The sequence below is a fragment of the Panicum virgatum genome, chromosome 9N, assembly GCF_016808335.1.
Source record: "Panicum virgatum strain AP13 chromosome 9N, P.virgatum_v5, whole genome shotgun sequence".
NCBI lineage: Eukaryota > Viridiplantae > Streptophyta > Magnoliopsida > Poales > Poaceae > Panicum > Panicum virgatum.
In genome coordinates this window covers 29,640,456-29,659,366 of record NC_053153.1, presented here as the reverse complement: position 1 = coordinate 29,659,366, position 18,911 = coordinate 29,640,456, and the positions used below count along the sequence as shown (strand labels likewise).

Genomic DNA, 18,911 nt, shown 5'->3' with positions numbered 1-18,911 from the left:
AGTGGCACCAATTGAGGAGAAACTTACCCAACATCGGTTGAGATGGTTTTGACACGTCCAACAGAGGCCTCCTGATGCGCCGGTGCGTAGTGGGGTTCTAGAGTGGTTCGATAATGTAAAGAGGGGTAGAGGTAGACCCAAACTGACTTGGGATGAGTCGGTTAAGAGAGACCTTATGGTTTGGAATATCTCTAAAGAGATAGCTTTGAATAGGAGCGCTTGGAAACTAGCTATCAATGTGCCTGAACCATGACCTTTGTTTCTTTTAGGTTTCATCTCTAGCCCAACTTGCTTGGGAAAAAAGGCTATGTTGTTGTTGTTGTATATAAAAAAGTTGGTAGAGCCTCCCCTGCTGACTTTAGATGAAAAAAGAGAACTCATGGCAACAAACTCAAGTTTTTAGAAGAAAATCAAGTTGTATGCAAGGCATTTATATGAATTTGATAAAGCAATTATTCAATATCTTTTTTAAGCAAGGGTGTAAATAGAGTTCTAATATTATTAGGGGAATTATGTATTATTATTTTTTATATTTTTATTTATACATATATGATTTTTAAGAAATTGATTTTTTCATGGAGCAGGGTGAATAATGGAAAAGAATGAATGCATAGAAGTACAGTCAAAGAGGTGTTGTATGACTGTTGGAGTTACTATATATAACCCTGCAGTTGTTATTATTCTTTCATGCAAAGGTTAATTATAACAAACCAAGAGCATTAATTTTGGAGTTATCCAAATCACAAGATGGCTGCTGGTAAAGGCAGTGTTTTTAGACAGTATTAAGTTATCGTATTAGTCATCCTTTCTAACGGCAATTATTCTCCAAAATCATACTAGTGCTGTTTTATTATTGTAACAAGCTTTTTATAGGTGTATAGTTCAGCATATATGAATTTATTTGTTGGCACGTCCTATTTTTCTATCAGAAAAAGCCAGTGACATTCAGTTAAGGTTTAGGCTACTTTAACGATAAAAACTAAATATGGGTTGTGAAGAAAAGTTGTAGGCCTCCTTCTATAGATTTTTAAAGGGTATTTGTTTGTTCTTATTTCTATTTTATATTATATGATACAAAAAATGGAAGTACTATTGCTCTTATAGGATGAATGCGAGTAGAGCTATATGAGCCTTTCTTACTTGTTTGAGGGTTTCAGACGTAGGGACAATTTACCAACTCGTCATATATATATTTGTTTGAGTTTGTAGATTGAGTTTTTTATTGTTGAAACAAGTGGTACTACTTCGTATCACACTTAAAGTGGTTGTTGCCTTCGAATGGAGGCAAATAATTGTAGTGCGGGTTTGCTACTATTTTAGGCTTGCTATTCACATCACCATCACTTTAACTCGGAACTATGGTTGATCCGAATATGATGGATTTATTTAACTTTGAGAAATTTATCTAATTCGGAACTTTGGCTGATCTAAACATGATGTCAACTAGGACGATGCTATAAGGGCTTCATGTGAATTGAAGATGGAGGAGGCCGTGATTGACGTAGTGTGGAAAGAATGGCTGGCCTGCACCTAATGTGGATATGGTGTCATAAAACAAATTTAGAAATTATCAAAATTCATTGCTAGTTCATTCTACTTTTGAAATGTAAAGAAAACTAAAAATACCATCTTGGTGCCTACTCTAAGATTTTCATAATTTTATATTATATTATATTTATGCTCATTACTTCTTTTATAATTATTAATTCTATTTTGAAATTAACAATGAAATAAGTGCTCCAAAGAATTCAAAAGGTTAGAGAAATGCACCAATATAGATGATATTTGCCATACAAAACTTTATTCAAATGAAAACCTCTATTTACAATATGACTTCTTATACATGAATTTTCTAGATCTTAGAGCTAGCCCAATTTCAATTCTAAATAGCATCTACCAGTTTATTACAATTGCATGTATCCCTACTATTATTGTTTACATCCATTTCTTATGTACACATATTTACACCTAAACCTACAAATGACAAACAATTAAACCTTTTTAAACAGGCTCAAAGATAACCTTTGAAACATGTCTATTGATAACATGTTGTGGGGAATGACTAGCATAGTAAGAGCTTCTCAGGACATCCCATAAGGTTTGCTTGGTCTTGCTATTACTGGTTTTCTCATCTGATCTCAGGAGGAAAAGCTGAGTAAGCTCTTGCATATTCAACTGAATTTCCTTGTCAATGCAATTCATTGTTGCTTCATTTTTCTCGGTACCCTGTAAATTGTATCATTAGTTGAACGTATTGACATGAAAAACTAAATAATAATTTTTTAGGCTTTTGTTTTGAATTATGCAATGCATAGTATCTGTACGAGTTACCATAGTGTTTACTTATTGTAAACCAATATTCACATATCAAAGAGTTGAGAATTGTTATATGTGCAAAGAAAACAAATATTTATCCTTTTATGAATATATGTTTTATGACAAATAGATTGTTAGTAGAACATGCATTATCGGACACATACCAGTTTGAAAAAGAAATATACATTGGAAAAAACTAATAGTTATGGAATATAAATTCATTCATCAGTTCTTTGTTAGAAATATGTGAACTGAGGAAAGATTACATATACATGTGAGGGCTATTATTGAAAAATGAAAACTTAATTTTGCTTGTAAATGGAAGTGAAGTATGTTTTCTTTTCTATACATGACTTTTCTTTGAATTTAGGTGTAGATAGTTTTCTCACGTAACCATTTTAAAGACTAGAACTCATAGTTAGAAGTCATGTGTTGGTACACATAGTCATCATACTTTAAGATTCTAAACTCGTTGGGGCATGAGAAATGTATGGAACCTATACAAATAACTCACCCAACTCTTAACTTGATGTCAGCGAGAAACTAAGAACAAAACTCTTGTGTTCAATGGAGAATTGAGGTGCTAAAAAAATTGGGTTATATGTGGGTTTGATTCATCAAATTATTTGTTTATAAGAAAACAAAATAATCATAATTAACTTGTATAAACCTAATAATTATCTTATATATACCTAGGCCAAAACTCTACAAAATAAATTTACTTTGATATAGGGTTTACCTGGAATATTGACACCTTGTGGTTAAGACTGTCACAAATAGTGCACGCGAGATGAACAAACTGATCACTGTCCTTGTTGTTTATCACGGATGTAGCCTCACCAATTCGTCCAACACAAATCTCAATACTTTGAACTATAAGCAGATAAGTTTGCTTATCATGTATGTGTCGTTCTGTACCACTAGATTTGTTATAATTGTTGTCTTGTTTATTTGTCTTTTGTATCATCCATTCAGTCCACTGTAGTTCAGACAAAGGTATCAGAACATCGTTAGTATAAATAGCCAATGCAAGCATAAATGACGATTGCTTTTTACTTACTACAAGACTCAGGAGACTCCGTATGAACCTTTGCCCTTCGTAAATTGGTTGTGCTTCTTGTGCCAATAAGTCAATAAGTTTCCGAAGCGCCCTCTCAAGAATAATATCATCACTAGGATTGGTTTTAATCCTAAACCCACCATTTGCATCAGAGAAATTCTATCAAATTTATATATTACATAATAGGTGCTACAACAAAACTGGAAGTTAAATTTTGAAGCAATAACATGTCTTAATCTCAAGTATAGAAATATTTTACTAAATTCTACCAATCAATAGATCACTTCAAAACACGAGACAATACAACTACAACATTAATATAAAGAAGAAACATCTAGACTAACTAGTATATATCTCTGTTAAACTTATTTAACTTTTAGTTGAAACTATAACTTTTGAATCTTTCCTGACAGATTAAAACTTCTATGGCATACCATTTATAATAGCCACCAAACTATAACAGAGACAGTATAGGCTGAAATATCCATCAGAATTGAAAAGTACCCATATCAAGGGACTGCGAGGTAATAAAATGGGGGGACTAGTACACATCTTGAATATCAACGATCGATGGTACAATTTAGGTTTATATCTATACCACATCAAGTAGACGAAAGTTTACATATAGATCCTAATTGTAAAAATGATCAATATATATATTATCGATGTTGTTGCAATTAATGTGACTTATCAATTCTAATACTCCATTTTTCCCATTTTTTGCGAAGAAATTAACATTCATACCAGTTTATAAATAAGTCATGCAACATAATGATTCGTAGATGGATATAATGCTCAACTAATTTAAAGTTGAGTACTCACCATGATTGATCATTTTCTTCGTATAGACAATGTACGAAACATTCCAATCTTTTCTTGTCCGACAAAATAGTTTGGATATGTGTAGAAATAGCATTGGCAAGCAATGATGTTTGAGCCCATGTGAGCCGCTCAACAGCATGGCTTGGTTCGAAGATGCATGATGCTGCTAAAAAATAAGTTCTTAAAACTTCTTGTGGTGACACTCCAAAAGTCTCAAGGCGATTCTCGTTGTACCACCTAAATATATTACCAAAATATTTTAAGTGAAATAAAAGTTAATCTTCTCGTTGTACCACCTAAATATATTACCAAAATATTTCAAGTGAAATAAAAGTTAATCTTGGAAAAAACGAGATTCATGATAATGAAAAATGAACTTGTAGTTTTTACATTTGAAGTCCGTGACATTCAAGCTGATGTAGAACTTGGCAATTGTTGAAATCTGTTCTTGCCAACTTCAGATATACATCATTATTCACAAGAGGCATCCTGCGAAAAGCCATCCACAGATATAGTAAAACATATCTCTTTCACCAAGGAATATGTAGCATAGTCTATGGAACAATTTTTTGCTCTAATGTGTGAATAATACCTGTAGAGAGTCTTTCCAATCCAAACATCATCCTTACCACCATACTGATCTAGATAGGTTCTTGCCTCCACGCGAGGCAAGCTCGCATACCAAGGAAAGTCTAATGTATATTGTACCTATAGATCAATATAAACATATTTTAGCGGGATATTAGGGCACCAGCATGTTCATTTTAGTTGACATATGATTGCACAGGCAAATAGTATGCACTAGCTTATGCAACATTAACTGCATTGTCTTGTAAAAAAAAGGGTTTAACTTTGATCCTTATGTATGCCATTGTCCTTTTTTAATTTATCTTACTTGGCTTGCTTTGATTATTTTTGTTAACATATTTATCTAAAAGAATGTTTCTTTGTTCATATATTTCTGAGTCTAATGCAAATAAAACAAGGTAATCATACATCAATATTGTCAATTGCCTAATCAATCATTATCAATTTCCAATATTTGTGATTTGCTAATAAATTTAGTTCAAAAAGGACTGGACAAACATTACTAGTATGTTTGCGTATAGTACCTTATTTTAGTTATTTCTAGAATTTCAAATATTCCTTATATTGCTTTTAACATGAATGTATTACTAATACCTGAAATTGTTCTAGTATGTTCTACTAATAGACAATAACAAGAAAAGATGAAGACAAGGCATAAACCCCTATGAAAGCATAAAAACACCAATTAACTTTCAACTCTATTAAACTTTCAAGCTATCTATGATTGTCGAATGATATGATGAGTTAAATAACCTCGCCAGCTAGATCCTTTGCAATTATCCATTTATCATGGAGCATGCCTTGGGCTTCTCTTTGTCTGAGAAACTCATATGAGAAAATCCTTGCACGGTGCAATATATCCTCAGATTGAAATCCTATCTGAGAGGCTCTGTTGAGGTTATACATCCCAGTGACAGCTTGGTTTGATTGTCCCACAAAACAAAAGAACTCTCCATCCTTCTCAAAGTTCTTAAACACACCTACATAGAACACATAATTAACAGTTATGTCTGAGGGGTAACAACTTAAGGAAGTTTGTAGAGAGGTGGGAATAGAGTGAAATATTTGCAACATTTATACCATATACTCCCTGCCACCCAAAATATAGCTATTTTTAGTTTTTTTCAAGTCAAACCTATCGATCTTTGACTACATATGGTAAAAAAAATCATAAATATTGACAACATGAAAACGATATTAGTTTAATTTATGTAACCTTTTTTATTTAAAATTAATTATTGTTGGAGATATTATTAGTCAAAGATGAAATTTTTTTTACTTTGAGCAAGTCTAAAAGTTGCTATATTTTGGGACGGAGGTAGTATAGTGCATTATTTCACTAGTTAGTTGAGAATTGGTTGGTGCATAGGAAATTTGTTATTTATTTGATGATTTGCCTATTTGGGGTTGCACTAAACTAAATATATAAATCATTGAGTTGTTTTAATTGAGGCAATAGTTTCGTACTTTGGGACACATTGTATCCATGTAGCCGTAGTAGTCGAAAAGCCATCGCCGTGTCATCCACATCTTTAACATTAGAGTTCCTAGCCCAGCAAATCCCTTCTTCAGTCCAGTGCCTACAAAATGTGGAGATCAGATAGGCCTACAATTAATCATAAAGTGCTCACTGAAGCTCGGTGTTTCCATGATATATCCTCAAATGGAAATAAATAGTACTGAAAAAAGGGGTCACAGAAGCAAAACCTGTTCACATAGTCCATGCATTGTTTGATCTCATGTTGGAAGTAACGGGAGATCCCGAGTCGCTCTAGTCGATCAACGGCCCAGATGCGCTCAAAAAGATCGACCGGATAAACATTGGGGACTGAAATTGTGATGATAAACAGTTTGAAGATTAAATACAAAATACTATCTAATCTTGTGAACAGTCATGTATGCTCTGTCATGAACCATTTACCTCCTCCGTTGAACTTTTTGACTATCCTATCGATATATTCAAAGCACTTCTTGTCACCAGTTTGCATAAGCGCATATGCAGTAGCTGAAGGAGAATACAAGAAGGATCCATCACTTGATTGAAGATTTAGAAGCTTGGCCCAATCCAGATCAGGCATTCCTTCAAGGCTATGCAGAATTGACGTAGGAACTCTATGCATCATGTCCTTCGGGATCCTAAATACGTCATCGAAAAGAATTTGAAGGAAACCTTAGCGAAATTTTCCGATTAAATGAACAGCAACAGTGTGAAACCATATTCAATTATCCATACCTCTTCAGCTTGATTTCCCTGTTCGAATATATGCTGTGTAAAGCCGGATGATCATATGGAAAGTCAATGCCCAAGTTCCTAGCTATCTGAATGAGAGAAGGGAGTACGATTTCGAAGCCGATGGGCATTGACTCTTGCTCTTCCTCTGCTAACCTCCACATGTTCTCATGGAGAAAAGATAGCCCTAAAACAACAAATGTGCACATGAAGCAAGTGGTGCATTTAGCAAGAAGATCACTCTCTAATTTTACTGTACCTGTCTTGCATTTTTCGGGCTCAAGAGACCATTTCGTCAGCGCGACGATACAGGCCAGGGTGTTTGTCATACGGTCATAGGCAGAGAACAAGGCCGAATCGCCCCATGAGCCGTCAGGCAGCTGGTTGTCGACGATCCAACGCACGGTGGCTGGGAACTGTGGTGCTCCACCATCCAGCTTGGGCACCAGTGCAACCCACGCTGTGTCATACGCCGAGATGCTGATATCCCCGTCATTCATTGATCTTAGCATTGCCCTCACCTGATCGATGAGTGGCTGCAAGTCCGTCCCATCAACCTGATGGAAATAGTAAGCAACAATTAAGAAATCAGTTATAGCAACTAGTTATCTAAATTACTATTGTCCAGCTGAAAAATGTAAAAGACTGTTCAGAAGAAAAAAGAACGAACATCTGTGAAAAAAAGATTTACCCCAGGGATCAATTGGTAGTCATCAAGATCCTGTGGTTTGCTAGGCCATTTTGTGATTTCAGTATCGTCTTCGATGTGGGTTGTTTGGAACACTGCATGTACTGAGAATTTCAGTCAGTTTCTAGCTTCAAACTCAAAAAGAACCGTGAAAGCATTTCTGCACATGATAAGCATTCAGCATGAAGCATAAAAAACTTGGTCTGAGCAGCGTTTACTATACCGTCCAATTCTCATTACCAAACATTATTGGAGCATCATATTCAGTACTCCATTACCAATTTTTACTACTCCATTTACACACCTTTATGCTGTAAAAGTACCACATACACCACAAAACCATCATTATGAAAAGAAAAGGAACCTAATGATCAAAAGGTATATTGGCCTTGATACAGCAAACAAAACTTAATTACCTTTCTTAATTCATGTTCGGTGTTCGGTCCCTACAATTTATTTCCTCAATTTCTTTTTATGAAATTCCTGTCTTAAAGTTTTAAGTTATACCCATCAGATTCTCTATTCTGCTGGTACATGATATTGTCTTAAAGATACCTCTGCGGTCCAATCTAATCCTTTCCTTGGAGTAGTTAGTGGCAAGCACCTAATTTATGATATTCTTCATGGGATATCTGATCTTTGTATTCATAACCAAATTGATCCACTAGCTATTTGGCTACAAAGAGAACAAGATCCCCTACCATACATCCACACATACAGATACCTTTGTGATTGAGTAAAGGTTCACTAGCTAAGGATTTGGGCTCGAAAAACAAACATGACAAAATTGATAGTTACAATAGGATCAATCGTACATCAAGAATCTTAACCTCGCAGTCAACCGTACAACAGTGCCGAATCGATAGTGATTGACAATCCATTAACAGTTCAAGGATCCAACGACAGCCATATGAGCTAAGAATTTCTTTTTGTGCTAGTATCTTCTCATGTTGTCAGACCTGACTCTAGCTTATGCATGGCTCAAAGATGGAGCTTGACCTGAGCTGCCACTGCAAGATACATCTTGGTTTAGGGTTCAGGGAGTTTTGACCTATCTTATGGACCTTCCTCTTCTTTGTTTCTTTTTTTTTAAATGGGATCCTGTTTGTGGACTTACTGAAATTTTAATTCTTCGGGCTACTATGAATTTCAGTAAGACAATGTCTTTGTAGTTACACTAGAGTACCAGACAAAAGCATCAGCAGCAGCATACAGGCTAGCAATAAGATATTTTGATTTTTCAAAATATATCGTTCAGAAGCATGCATATGGTATTTTTTTTTAGGGAAGGCTACATATTTTGCACGCACAGTGTCTTGCTGAAAGCTAATTCATTGTCAACTATTTGAATGCTTTTGTGAGGACGATGTGGATAAGTTGCACATTAAGAAAAAAGGCATATGCAGGTGATCATAATCATGCATGCATGGTCAAAGTTGGCACTGCACAGTTTATTTGAACATGCATGCTTACTGTTCAGTATTCATTCACTTCCTTGCTAATTACTTTTTTTAGATAAAGGAATATCCCGGCCTTTCCTTGCTAATTACTAAGACGGTAGTTAAGTAGGGATTAAGCAGGATCTTGTTTCCAGGGAGGAAATTAAAATAAGCAAGCAAAACAAAGCAAAGAGGTCCAAAGCCTTTGTCCGGTGTCACTCATTCCTACTTTGAAAACTGTACAGTTTCAGTTCAGTTCAGGTCTCTTTACTTTCGTGGTATATCTGTACCACAGACTACCACACGATGCAAGGCGGTCCCTCTGCTCTAAACAAAGCAAAGCGTGTACATCTTTTGTGTTTTGGCAAAAGCAGTAGCTGGTTATGGTTAAACAGCAAAGCGACAAGCGCAGGTGCTGGTGCCTGGTGGCTGGTACGTGCAGGTGCAGCACACACAGCAGACTCAGGCCTCCTCCAACAGCCCTGGCGACGTCGCCGGCCAAAAGAAGGAGAGAGAAGGCCAGCATAGTTACAACTTACAACTGGTAGCTCGGGATGCGTGTTTGTGAGGAGAGCTGCATTGGGGAGTGCTCTCGCCAGCGAGACATGCATCGCTAGCGACTTCTATTCACAGATTAAAATAGTATTTAGCTGGCGACATCGACCTCTGTTGGAGGAGGCCTGAGAGAGAGAGGAGAGAGAGAGATAGGGGCCTTATTTGGTTAGGAGGTGAAAACTTTTTACCCCTTTGACTATTAATTAGAGGGTATTAAATGAAATCTAATTATAAAACAACCTCCACAATTATGGTACTGTAGTATGTGCTGTAGCTATTAAGGCATTTGACCGCATGAGTAAAAGATAATTATATGTGGTTATTGTAGCATCACTGTAACCAATTATGGTGGAACTTGGCTCATTAAATTTGTCTCTAAAAATTACACCTATGTGTGAAAAGATTTCGCAAATAAACTTCGTTTAGTACTCTATGTATATATTCGTTTTTTTGTGAAAAGAATTATAGGGTGGAAACCAAACATGGCCAGTAGGCCCCAGGCAGAGAGAGAGATGAGAGCTGTAGGGCCCAGGCGCAGCATCTGGGAGTCAAATATATACCTTGAGCAGGAGGAGGAGCAGCGGATACGTTGTCGGCCTGCGTTGTCGTCGTCCGGGCCTGCGCCCTCCACCGGGCGACGCGCGTGCCGCGGGGCCCCGTCGCTGCAGCTTTGCCCCAGATGCGGCATGGACCTGATTGAGTTGCTGCAAAAGGAGCGGTGCCTGCGTGCGTGAGAGATTGCTGCCTGTTAGTTGTTCATGAGAGAGAGAGAGATAAAACTCGGTTACATGAGATTGAGCAGGAGTGTCGGTTTGGCTATCTGCCTGCCGACCACGGCCGAAGCACACCCAAATGTTGGTAAAAAGCCAAGGTTTGCGTGAGGATAAAACTAATTAGACTCAAGCGAGACGACGACGGATCGCGTCCCTGCCAAGGGCCGGCGGTCCACAGCTAAAGTTAGGATCCCCGTCCGGCCCTTAGCCGTGTATGTCGATCGACAAGGATGAGACACGCGTGTCGCAACGACGATAGATGGCATGGAAGCGCGGCGGAAGCTCTCACCTTTACCTTTCAGGACAAAGGAAGGGCACGGTGGCGACGACCCAGCGGCTGCTGCCGGCGGCAGGGTGAGGAGCTTCATGCCGCCGCCTCTCTTGTCCTCGCAATGCCGGCAGCTAGCACGACGCACCCACAACCGTACGACGGTCTAGCCGGCCGGCGTTTATCGGTACGGTAGCGCTAGCTAGCTAGCCCCCGCGCGCCCGGCCCGGCGGCCGGCCGGAGAGATGGGGATAAGGACGACGACGAGATCGACGACAGGAGGCTGGCGAAGCAGGGAAGGCGTGACGGGGTGCTCTGGCAGGCAGGCGGACAGGGAGGTTACAGGCCAACGGGCTATTAATAGGCGGAGCAAGTGTGGCAAGTACTAGTGATCATTGGGAGGAAGCTAGCGTAGCGTATATATAGCGGGCCGGGAACGGGGACAGAGGAGGCAGAGAAGAAGATAGAGATGAGCACGAGGGAACTAACAGTATGTAATGTATGGGAGGGCAGGGGTGGGGTTGGACGGAGAAGGGAATGATTCTCGTGCGGGGACGCCCCGGCTAGTGGACAAGAACCCCATCGATCCAGGGGGATGCACAGCGAACCAACACGCCCCTGCGAGCGAGCCAACGGGTGGCACGCGCGCGGATCGGAGATGCCCCACGCCCGACCGATGGATGGATGCACGCAAACGAACAAACGTACATACGTACATACATATATGTATATATGTTATATATATGTGCATATAAATATATATGTATTATATATGCAAATATGTAGCTGCAGCCGGATCCGACCGAACTGGGCTAGCTTTTCCTTTTTGTTTTAGGGGAAGATGCTCGGCGAGCAATAGTACATGTGTACATCCACGCACACGCGCGCAGCAGCTAGCGGAATCGATCGATCGGCGATTAATAAATGATTATTGTTGGAGAAAGAAAGGAACAGTGTGGTGCGAGCTGCTAGCCAGCTTTTGACGCAAAAGCGACAGGTGCGGCCGGAGCGCAAAGCAAGCACCGTAGTACCCACACACGCGTTGCTGCTGCCGCTGAATGCTTCTGCATGCCGCGGCAGGCACCACCCCCCATGGCTAGCTTTAATCCGCAGCAGAGAAGATACGGCTCGGCAGCATGGAGTGATGGAGATGATTGGACGGACGCGTGGCCCAAAGCGAAAAGTGTAACACCTCAGGTGTTAATCATTCATAATTAGGCCAAATTATAGTCATTAGCTCAAACTCGGCCGACAAATTCACTAGAGCAAGAGTTCACTCATTTTGGGCTGGTCAGGGTGGACCGGTCGTCTGACCGGTCGGTTGAACCGGCTGAAATGGGGTTAGGTGGCCCCACATAATTTAAACCTCTCTCTCTCACTCCCTCACCGGTTCATTCTCTCCCTCACCGTCACTCTCGTGCTCCCTCTCTCCCTCACGGATTTCACCCCTCACCCAAACCCTAAATCCCCAAATCCTCCATTTCCTTTTGATCCAAGGCCAAGGATGATTCCCAATCGGGGGAGGGACGTCCCTTCTATTTGATCCTTCCGGAGGTGCTGTGGGTTTTCGAGTTTTTCGTGGGGAAAGAAGCCACTCAAGGTAATCAAGCTTGGATGGATTGATCTCTCTCTAGGTGATTTCCCTTGGTTGATCACCTCCATAGGAGTTCCTCAGCTAGAGCCTAGAAGTGCTTCAGTTTTTGTCGGTTAGAATCGTCACAACGAAGATTTCTGTTCTTGGTCGAGTTAGGTCTGGACAAGACCGGTCTGACCGGTCGGATGGACCGGTCTGACCGGTAGTAGGGGTCCAGGTCATCCGGCCTCAGGGTCGGATCATCCGAAACTTTGCAGAGGCAAAAAGTACTGTTGGGCCGGATCATCCGGCCTAGGGGCGAATCATCCGACCCTGTGAACTTCCATGGGTTTTAGTGAGTGGTTGTGTCGGACCGGTCTGACCGGTGTGGCCGTGGCTGAGAGGTTCAGTTTGGGAAAGTTAGTGTAGTTAGTTAGAAATTGTTTTGGAAGTTGGTTAGCTGCTAAATTTTATAAATCGTGCATGCATTTCTCATGTCATATGCATATGCATACGTGTAGCATCCGTGATAGAGGAGGTGGTATACGAGGTGATTGCAGAGCCATAGGAGCCGCTAGAGCAGGCCCAGCTGGAGGAGAGCGTGAGGCCCCGGCCCAAGGCCCAGTTCACCACAGTACCGAGCAGCAAACCGAAGGCAAGCCCCGGTGCATGTCCTATTATTTAAAATTTATGACTCACTATATATGTTTATGTATTACTTGTGCATTACATTTAGGAGTTATTTGGAACCCTAGTTACATGATCCTTAGGTTTCCTTAAGTTTATACTAGTATGTATAGGTCGATAGCAAAGCCATGCTTAATAGGTCTCGGTAGAAGACGGGTGATTTTCTTGTCACTCGCGAGATATAGGATATTATAGAAGTCAAGTAATAGCCGGTTACTCGCGAGATGTATAATTATCTTTCTACGTCAATATTTGAGATATGAAAATGAAGGAATATTTGAGACCGGACGGGGAGTAATGGTGAGATGTAGATATGGCAACAGGACATGGTTCCTGGGTGTCTAGCCCCGTCTGTGTCGATTGAGGACCGTACCGTTGTTTGCCCTGGTGATCATGTTTGAATTGTACTAACCGCATACCGGGAGTAGGAGGTAGTCGAAACCGGTAAGCCTAGTACTGCTTTGCTTCGAAAGTACAGGAACCCGCACCCAACTCCTAGGGTAGTCGAGTGGCCGCGGAGAATGGGTTGTATGCATTTACTTTTGGTGGTCTCTCATAGGACTCGGCTGACTATATGTTGTTGGGCTGGTTCCTGTAGTTCGAGGCGAGGAGGGGAATGGTTGGTGCGTGTGGTCCGACGGGGCCTATGCGTGCCGTGTTGGTTAGGTCCACCTTGCAAGGTTAAATTGAATCGATTCGCCGTCAGTCGCTTTCGGACATGGGCACCATGATCAATTGTGTCACATCGTAGTAATATGCTATGGAACATGGATTATATTGGATATGTTGAGATCTACTTTGAATTGTAACTTAATACCATGGTTGCTCTATTTGGTTTGTGCAAACATTAGATTATGTTAATCTATATAGAACCTAGAGCTAAAATATTGAAAATAAGGATCCACTTTAGAGAATCTTTTCTGCAAAACAAATCCACCAGCCAGACAGCCTTGCATGTCTAGATATGTGGGCTAAGTATACCCAATAGTCGGGTAAGACTTGCTGAGTATTAGTTACTCAGGGTTTGTTGCCACCAATATTTCAGAACAACCGGACATTGACTTCTGCCCCTGCTGTATCAAATTCATCCGCCGGAATGCAGAGGGGTGGGAGGTGGTGGAGCGAGACCCTTAAGTTAGGGAGTCGGTGGAGTGCACACTTGAGGGCTGAGTGTGCAGCTCCTCAGTTTTTGTGTAGACCGGTCTAACCGGTTAGTGTACCGGTCTGACCGGTATTTAGGGTTTTGGTCCAAGCTGGACCGGTCTGACCGGTTAGGTTAACCGGTCTGACCGGTTGTGTAAAGGCAGAACTATATGAAGTCGTGTGGTTGTAGTCTCTTTTCCATTTGAACTTGGCTACCCCCTTTTGTAAAGTTCTGTAAATTATACTCTCCTTTGTATATTTGAACCCGGTTGTAAAACTAAATGTTCCAAGATCATGTTGTGTATGTATATGTAAGTATTTTGTCGTGCTTGTACCATCTGCGCCCACCTTCGCGTGGGACTACCGGTGATGTTTCGATCGAGCCGTGGGTTGAGAAAGGATCGCCAAATTAAGCCATTAAGCTAATGCGCCCGATGTGTTCAAATGACGGCCATTACGCTTAATTTAGAGTTTTAATTTGGCGGTTCCGTCACAGCTGGTATCAGAGCCGAAACGCATCGGGGGTGGTACGAGCATGTCTAGTTTTCAGAAATTACAAATTAAAAACGAATTTCTGACTTAGGGTGAAAGTAATTTAGTAGTATGGGGGGGATTATTCGTTATAAGCCCTATATATGTTAAGTGATCGACTCGTGAATAGAGGTGTAGTTTTTATTGGGAAGGGTACCACAAGACGTCCATGCATCATGTTAATTGCATTTTCTTTCGGTTGCATTTGGAGGACGACTTGGATACTCATGCACCATATCATTCATTAATTTGAAACGTGCATTTGGGAATTTGTTTGGGAGGTTTGTCAGATCAGACTTAACACTGAGTTTCAATTCTGGGCACATACCGGTCTGACCGGTCCTTGTTACCGGTCTGACCGGTTCTGCTACATTGAATCGATATAGTGCTAGGTAGACCGGTCTGACCGGTGTAGGGAAGATAGAACACATTGTAAGGATCGATGGACCAAGAGGGAGGGTGAATTGGGCCTTTTTCAAATTTCTAAAACAATTAAAGCAACCTTAACCTATGCAATGCTAGTAAGGCTCAATTCACCAACCGGCTAACTTAAGCAAACTACACAAGGTACCAAAGATATGAAACTAAGCAAGGTAGAGCTAAGTTATGATCTCTGAGGTCAAGCACATGAATAATTTCAAGAAAGTAAGTGCTTGAAAAGAAAGAGTGGGCAAGAGACAACCAGATTTTTTCCCGTGGTGTCGATGTATTGGCACACACCCCTAATCCACATTGTGACACTCACTAAGAGTCTTGTCATCTCCCATGTCACCGAGACTTGGGCGCTCACTAAGAGTCTCCGTTCACCATCCCGGCGTGGTGGAGCTCAAGCCACGTACAACCTTCTTCGGGCTCCCATAATCCTTGGCAAGCTCCGGAAGAAACACCTTCAATCACCAAGATCGCCTAGGTGCTGCCAATCACCAAGAGTAACAAGCTAGAGCCTTCACATGAGCAAGAACCGATCACCAAGAACAGATGCACACAAGCTTCTCTCTACTCAAGTCCTTAGTCTTGCTTGTTGAATGATTGAATGAACAAATGTGTGAAAGATGAAGCTCAAGGTGGCTCTCAACAATATATGAGTGTATGAATGTTGCCTGGTGTTAAGAGTGTGCAAAATGATCCATTGGAGGGGTATATATAGGCAGCTCACACGAATAGAGCCGTTGGAGAAAACCTGCCAGAAAACTGCTTAGCACCGGTTAATCCGACGTACCTCCAATAGCCATCGTCGGTTTAACCGATGAATGTAAACTGCCCATTCTGAAAACTAGCCGTTACAACTTGGGTAGATTAACCGACGTATCATCGATTTAACCGGTGAGTGTAGTTATCCATTGATCAACTGAAAAACCAAGTCTCTGGACAACTGCACCAATGTTAACTCAAAACCATCATCGGTTTAACCGGTGAGTACATCTTCTGAAATCCCTGGACAAACCATCTCACTGGTCAATTGCACCGACATCTCATTTCAAACAGCATCGGTTTAACCGGTGTATTGAACTTGAAATACTCTGGAAAAACCAACTCTGGACTAATGCACCGACGTTAATTCAAACAACATCGGTTTAACCAGTGTATAGAACCTGTCCAGACTTTGCTGACTGCGTTTAACCGACGTATAGAAAAATGGAAGCGTTGGTTAAACCGGTGTATAGACTTTTTCTGATTTTGTCTTTTTTGATTTGAGTCTTGAGTGAAATCCAAATATTCTTGAGATATAAGTTGAAAACCACTTATTTGAACTTCTAGGAACCTAAGTGACCATAGTGTGCATCCATTTTCAAATGACCATGTCCATGCTCAAGTTACTTGACCTTAACCCCTCTTAATAGTGCGATCACTACAAAACTATAAAACCTATACTAACCTAAGTGTCCTTCTCAACCTTACGACACTTAGGACTAGAAATATCCTTAGTCTTGTTATATATTAGAGTTGAATACCGAGATCGCCTTTTTGAATAATGGAATTGAGGGGCCTCTTTTGACGTATGACCAAATGAGCGATAATGATTCATTAAGCTGCACAAACTCATTAGTCACAATAATGGTTGTCATTAATCACCGAAACATACCTAGAGGGCCTAGATGCTTACAATCTCCCCTTTTTTGGTGATTGATGACAACACAAACATAAATAACGAGAGAGCGAGAAAGATAAAATAGGATTAAACACAAGCAAACTCGAAAGAGAACCAAAGAGCTCAACGGCTCAAACGAAATCCATAGATATGTCTCAAACCACAGCATACTCAAGAGTCAAATGTACATATCCATGAACTAACATCAAATGAGATATAAAACATCAAAGACCTATAACTACGAGCTCTCTCTAACTCTACCCTCCCCCTGACTCCAACTCCCCCTAACTCTCTCCCCCTTTGGCATCAAAGCACCAAAAAGGCGAGCTACTGATCCGGCTGTCGAGGTACGGCGAGGAAGCGGTCCGGATCATCGTCGTTGGACGGAGAGCCCTCAGTGACGGATGGGAGCTGCTGGTCGGAGCTAACTGGGGGTGTAGCTGTCGTGGAGGCTCTTGTACTGGCACTGCCCGGAAGAGGGTCCGTAGACGTGGTAACCGGCTCTGCAGAAGAAGTGTCAACGTCTGAAGTAGTGAGTGCTGAAGCTGCCGGCTGTGTCGACTGCTGAAGTATGGACCCCTCTCCTCCTCCCCTGAAGGTAGTGTCTATGGTGCAACGGGGAGGGCGACTGACTGAACTGCCGACGGTGAGTCCTGGAAGAGTGTAGTCGCTGGCAGTGGTGAGAAGAGCGGACGACCGGCAGACCCAAGGAGTGCGGACATCGAGAATGTGGTCTCCGGTGTCGCTGTAGTAGCTGGAGCTGCATTAGGGGCTGGAGCTGGAGTGACTGCAAGCTGAGGTGCTCCACCACCCTAAAGTCCTGGCTGTCCTGGCTGCTGTGGGGCGAGTCCGGTGTGAGTGTAAAGCTGTGTAATCATCCCGAACATCGCCATCATGCCCTGCTGCATCTGCTGGAACTGAGCGTCTGTCCTCTGTGAAACTCTATCAATGAGCCTGACAAAACGCTCCTCTGCTGCAGCATGCTCTTGGGCAGCCTCTCTCTGAATGGCTGCTAGCTGAGCCTCATGGGCTCTCCTGACCTCCTCCTGTGCGATCCGATCCTCTCTCTGCTAAGTGACAAGCTGCTGTAGGAGAGAGGTAAGCTCGGACGGCTGAGTCACCTGGGACTCTATGACTGTAGCAGCTGCTGGTGACTCTGGAGCTGGCTCTCTGGACCCCCCCTGCCTCGTGGTCGTGACTAGCTGGGGCTGCAGGAAAGTACTCGACGTCCTCGAAGGAGTCTGACTCAAGCTCAGACCAGTGTATCTCATCATCTCCTCCGGGAAGCTGTGCCTCGGCTGCCAGAAGTGCCTCGTCCTCCTGTGCTACTCGAGCCTGTGCCTCAGGTGACAACTGTGCCATGGCAGCTCTCTCTGCCTGTCTGCCCCTCCTCCGGTCCTGGGGAGCTGTCGGACGGTAAACTGGGAACCGGGGAGCCTCATCCTGACGGTACACTACACTGACAAGTGACTCAGCTGGCACAATCATAGAATAGATATAGCTAATCTAGTGAGCATAAGGAAAATGACGTACAACACCCATCCCGTCAGTGATCGCATCCTCGATCTCAGCCAAAATGAAGTCAACAATGTCAAATGGCTCGTGAGTATGTGAAGAAGTAGTAGCTGCTGCAGACCTGTAAACCCCTGTGGGTAGCCACTCCGCGGTAACAGAGTCCTCCGGAGTGCCATGTGAATAGCGTACGCCTCTGGGGTCAGCAAGCTGGGAACTCTGGCATACGACGTTGGAAACGGCTGGCGGAAGGACTGAGAGATCGCCTCGTGAGAAGGTGCAATCCCGCCAATCATAGCTCTGCGCGGTGGATCTACGTCTCCATATACCATCTCGTGCAGGGAGACATCAACCAAATCAACTCCAAGTATCCCTGCTATCGTCGCCCTGGACAGACCAAAGACCTGGCCTCCAAACACGAAGTGTACGGCTCTGCGCTCAGGAGCGATCCAGACTGTGGCATAGAATACTCTGACCCAGTCCTCTATATACCTGTTCTGGTCTATCTGAAGTAACTTGGGCAGGCCTCTGAAGTGAGCAAAATGCTCTCTGACATCTGCTCCCCCTGCGACTGTCCTTAGGGAGACCCAGTCGAGCACTCTGTGCAGGAAGATCCTGTGCCCTCGCCTCTGGTAGG

At 42.1% G+C, this 18,911-nt stretch overlaps 1 protein-coding gene across 5 annotated transcripts; it reads right to left on the bottom strand.

Annotated features, from left to right (window-relative positions):
• Window positions 1–1,775: 1,775 nt before the first annotated feature.
• On the bottom strand, window positions 1,776–11,129 carry LOC120689545 (ent-copalyl diphosphate synthase AN1, chloroplastic-like). 5 transcript variants are annotated; one of them, XM_039971838.1, is made up of 15 exons: window positions 10,761–11,129; window positions 10,259–10,420; window positions 7,708–7,808; window positions 7,276–7,573; window positions 7,020–7,203; window positions 6,708–6,922; window positions 6,494–6,614; window positions 6,254–6,366; window positions 5,540–5,766; window positions 4,791–4,906; window positions 4,589–4,687; window positions 4,199–4,435; window positions 3,377–3,506; window positions 3,056–3,295; window positions 1,776–2,226 (listed from the first exon to the last, which is right to left on the bottom strand). In XM_039971838.1, the coding sequence occupies exons 1-15, from the start codon at window positions 10,837–10,839 to the stop codon at window positions 2,002–2,004; spliced, it is 2,547 nt and encodes an 848-aa protein (XP_039827772.1). In that variant the 5' UTR covers window positions 10,840–11,129; the 3' UTR covers window positions 1,776–2,001. The 5 variants fall into 5 exon arrangements, with proteins under 5 accessions (XP_039827772.1, XP_039827774.1, XP_039827773.1 ...); XM_039971840.1 differs by having other exon boundaries at window positions 7,708–7,799; XM_039971839.1 differs by having other exon boundaries at window positions 10,767–11,129.
• Window positions 11,130–18,911: the final 7,782 nt, after the last annotated feature.

What these genes read in the sequence shown, in the direction of transcription:
- LOC120689545 (XM_039971838.1), bottom strand. Translation starts at nt 10,839, where the DNA reads ATGAAGCTCCTCACCCTGCCGCCGGCAGCAGCCGCTGGGTCGTCGCCA. An exon ending in TGCTCCTCCTCCTGCTCAAG is followed by an intron (nt 7,809 to 10,258) that starts GTATATATTTGA and finishes TGAAATTCTCAG; the next exon opens with TACATGCAGTGTTCCAAACA. An exon ending in ACAAGGTGTCAATATTCCAG is followed by an intron (nt 2,227 to 3,055) that starts GTAAACCCTATA and finishes TACAATTTACAG; the next exon opens with GGTACCGAGAAAAATGAAGC.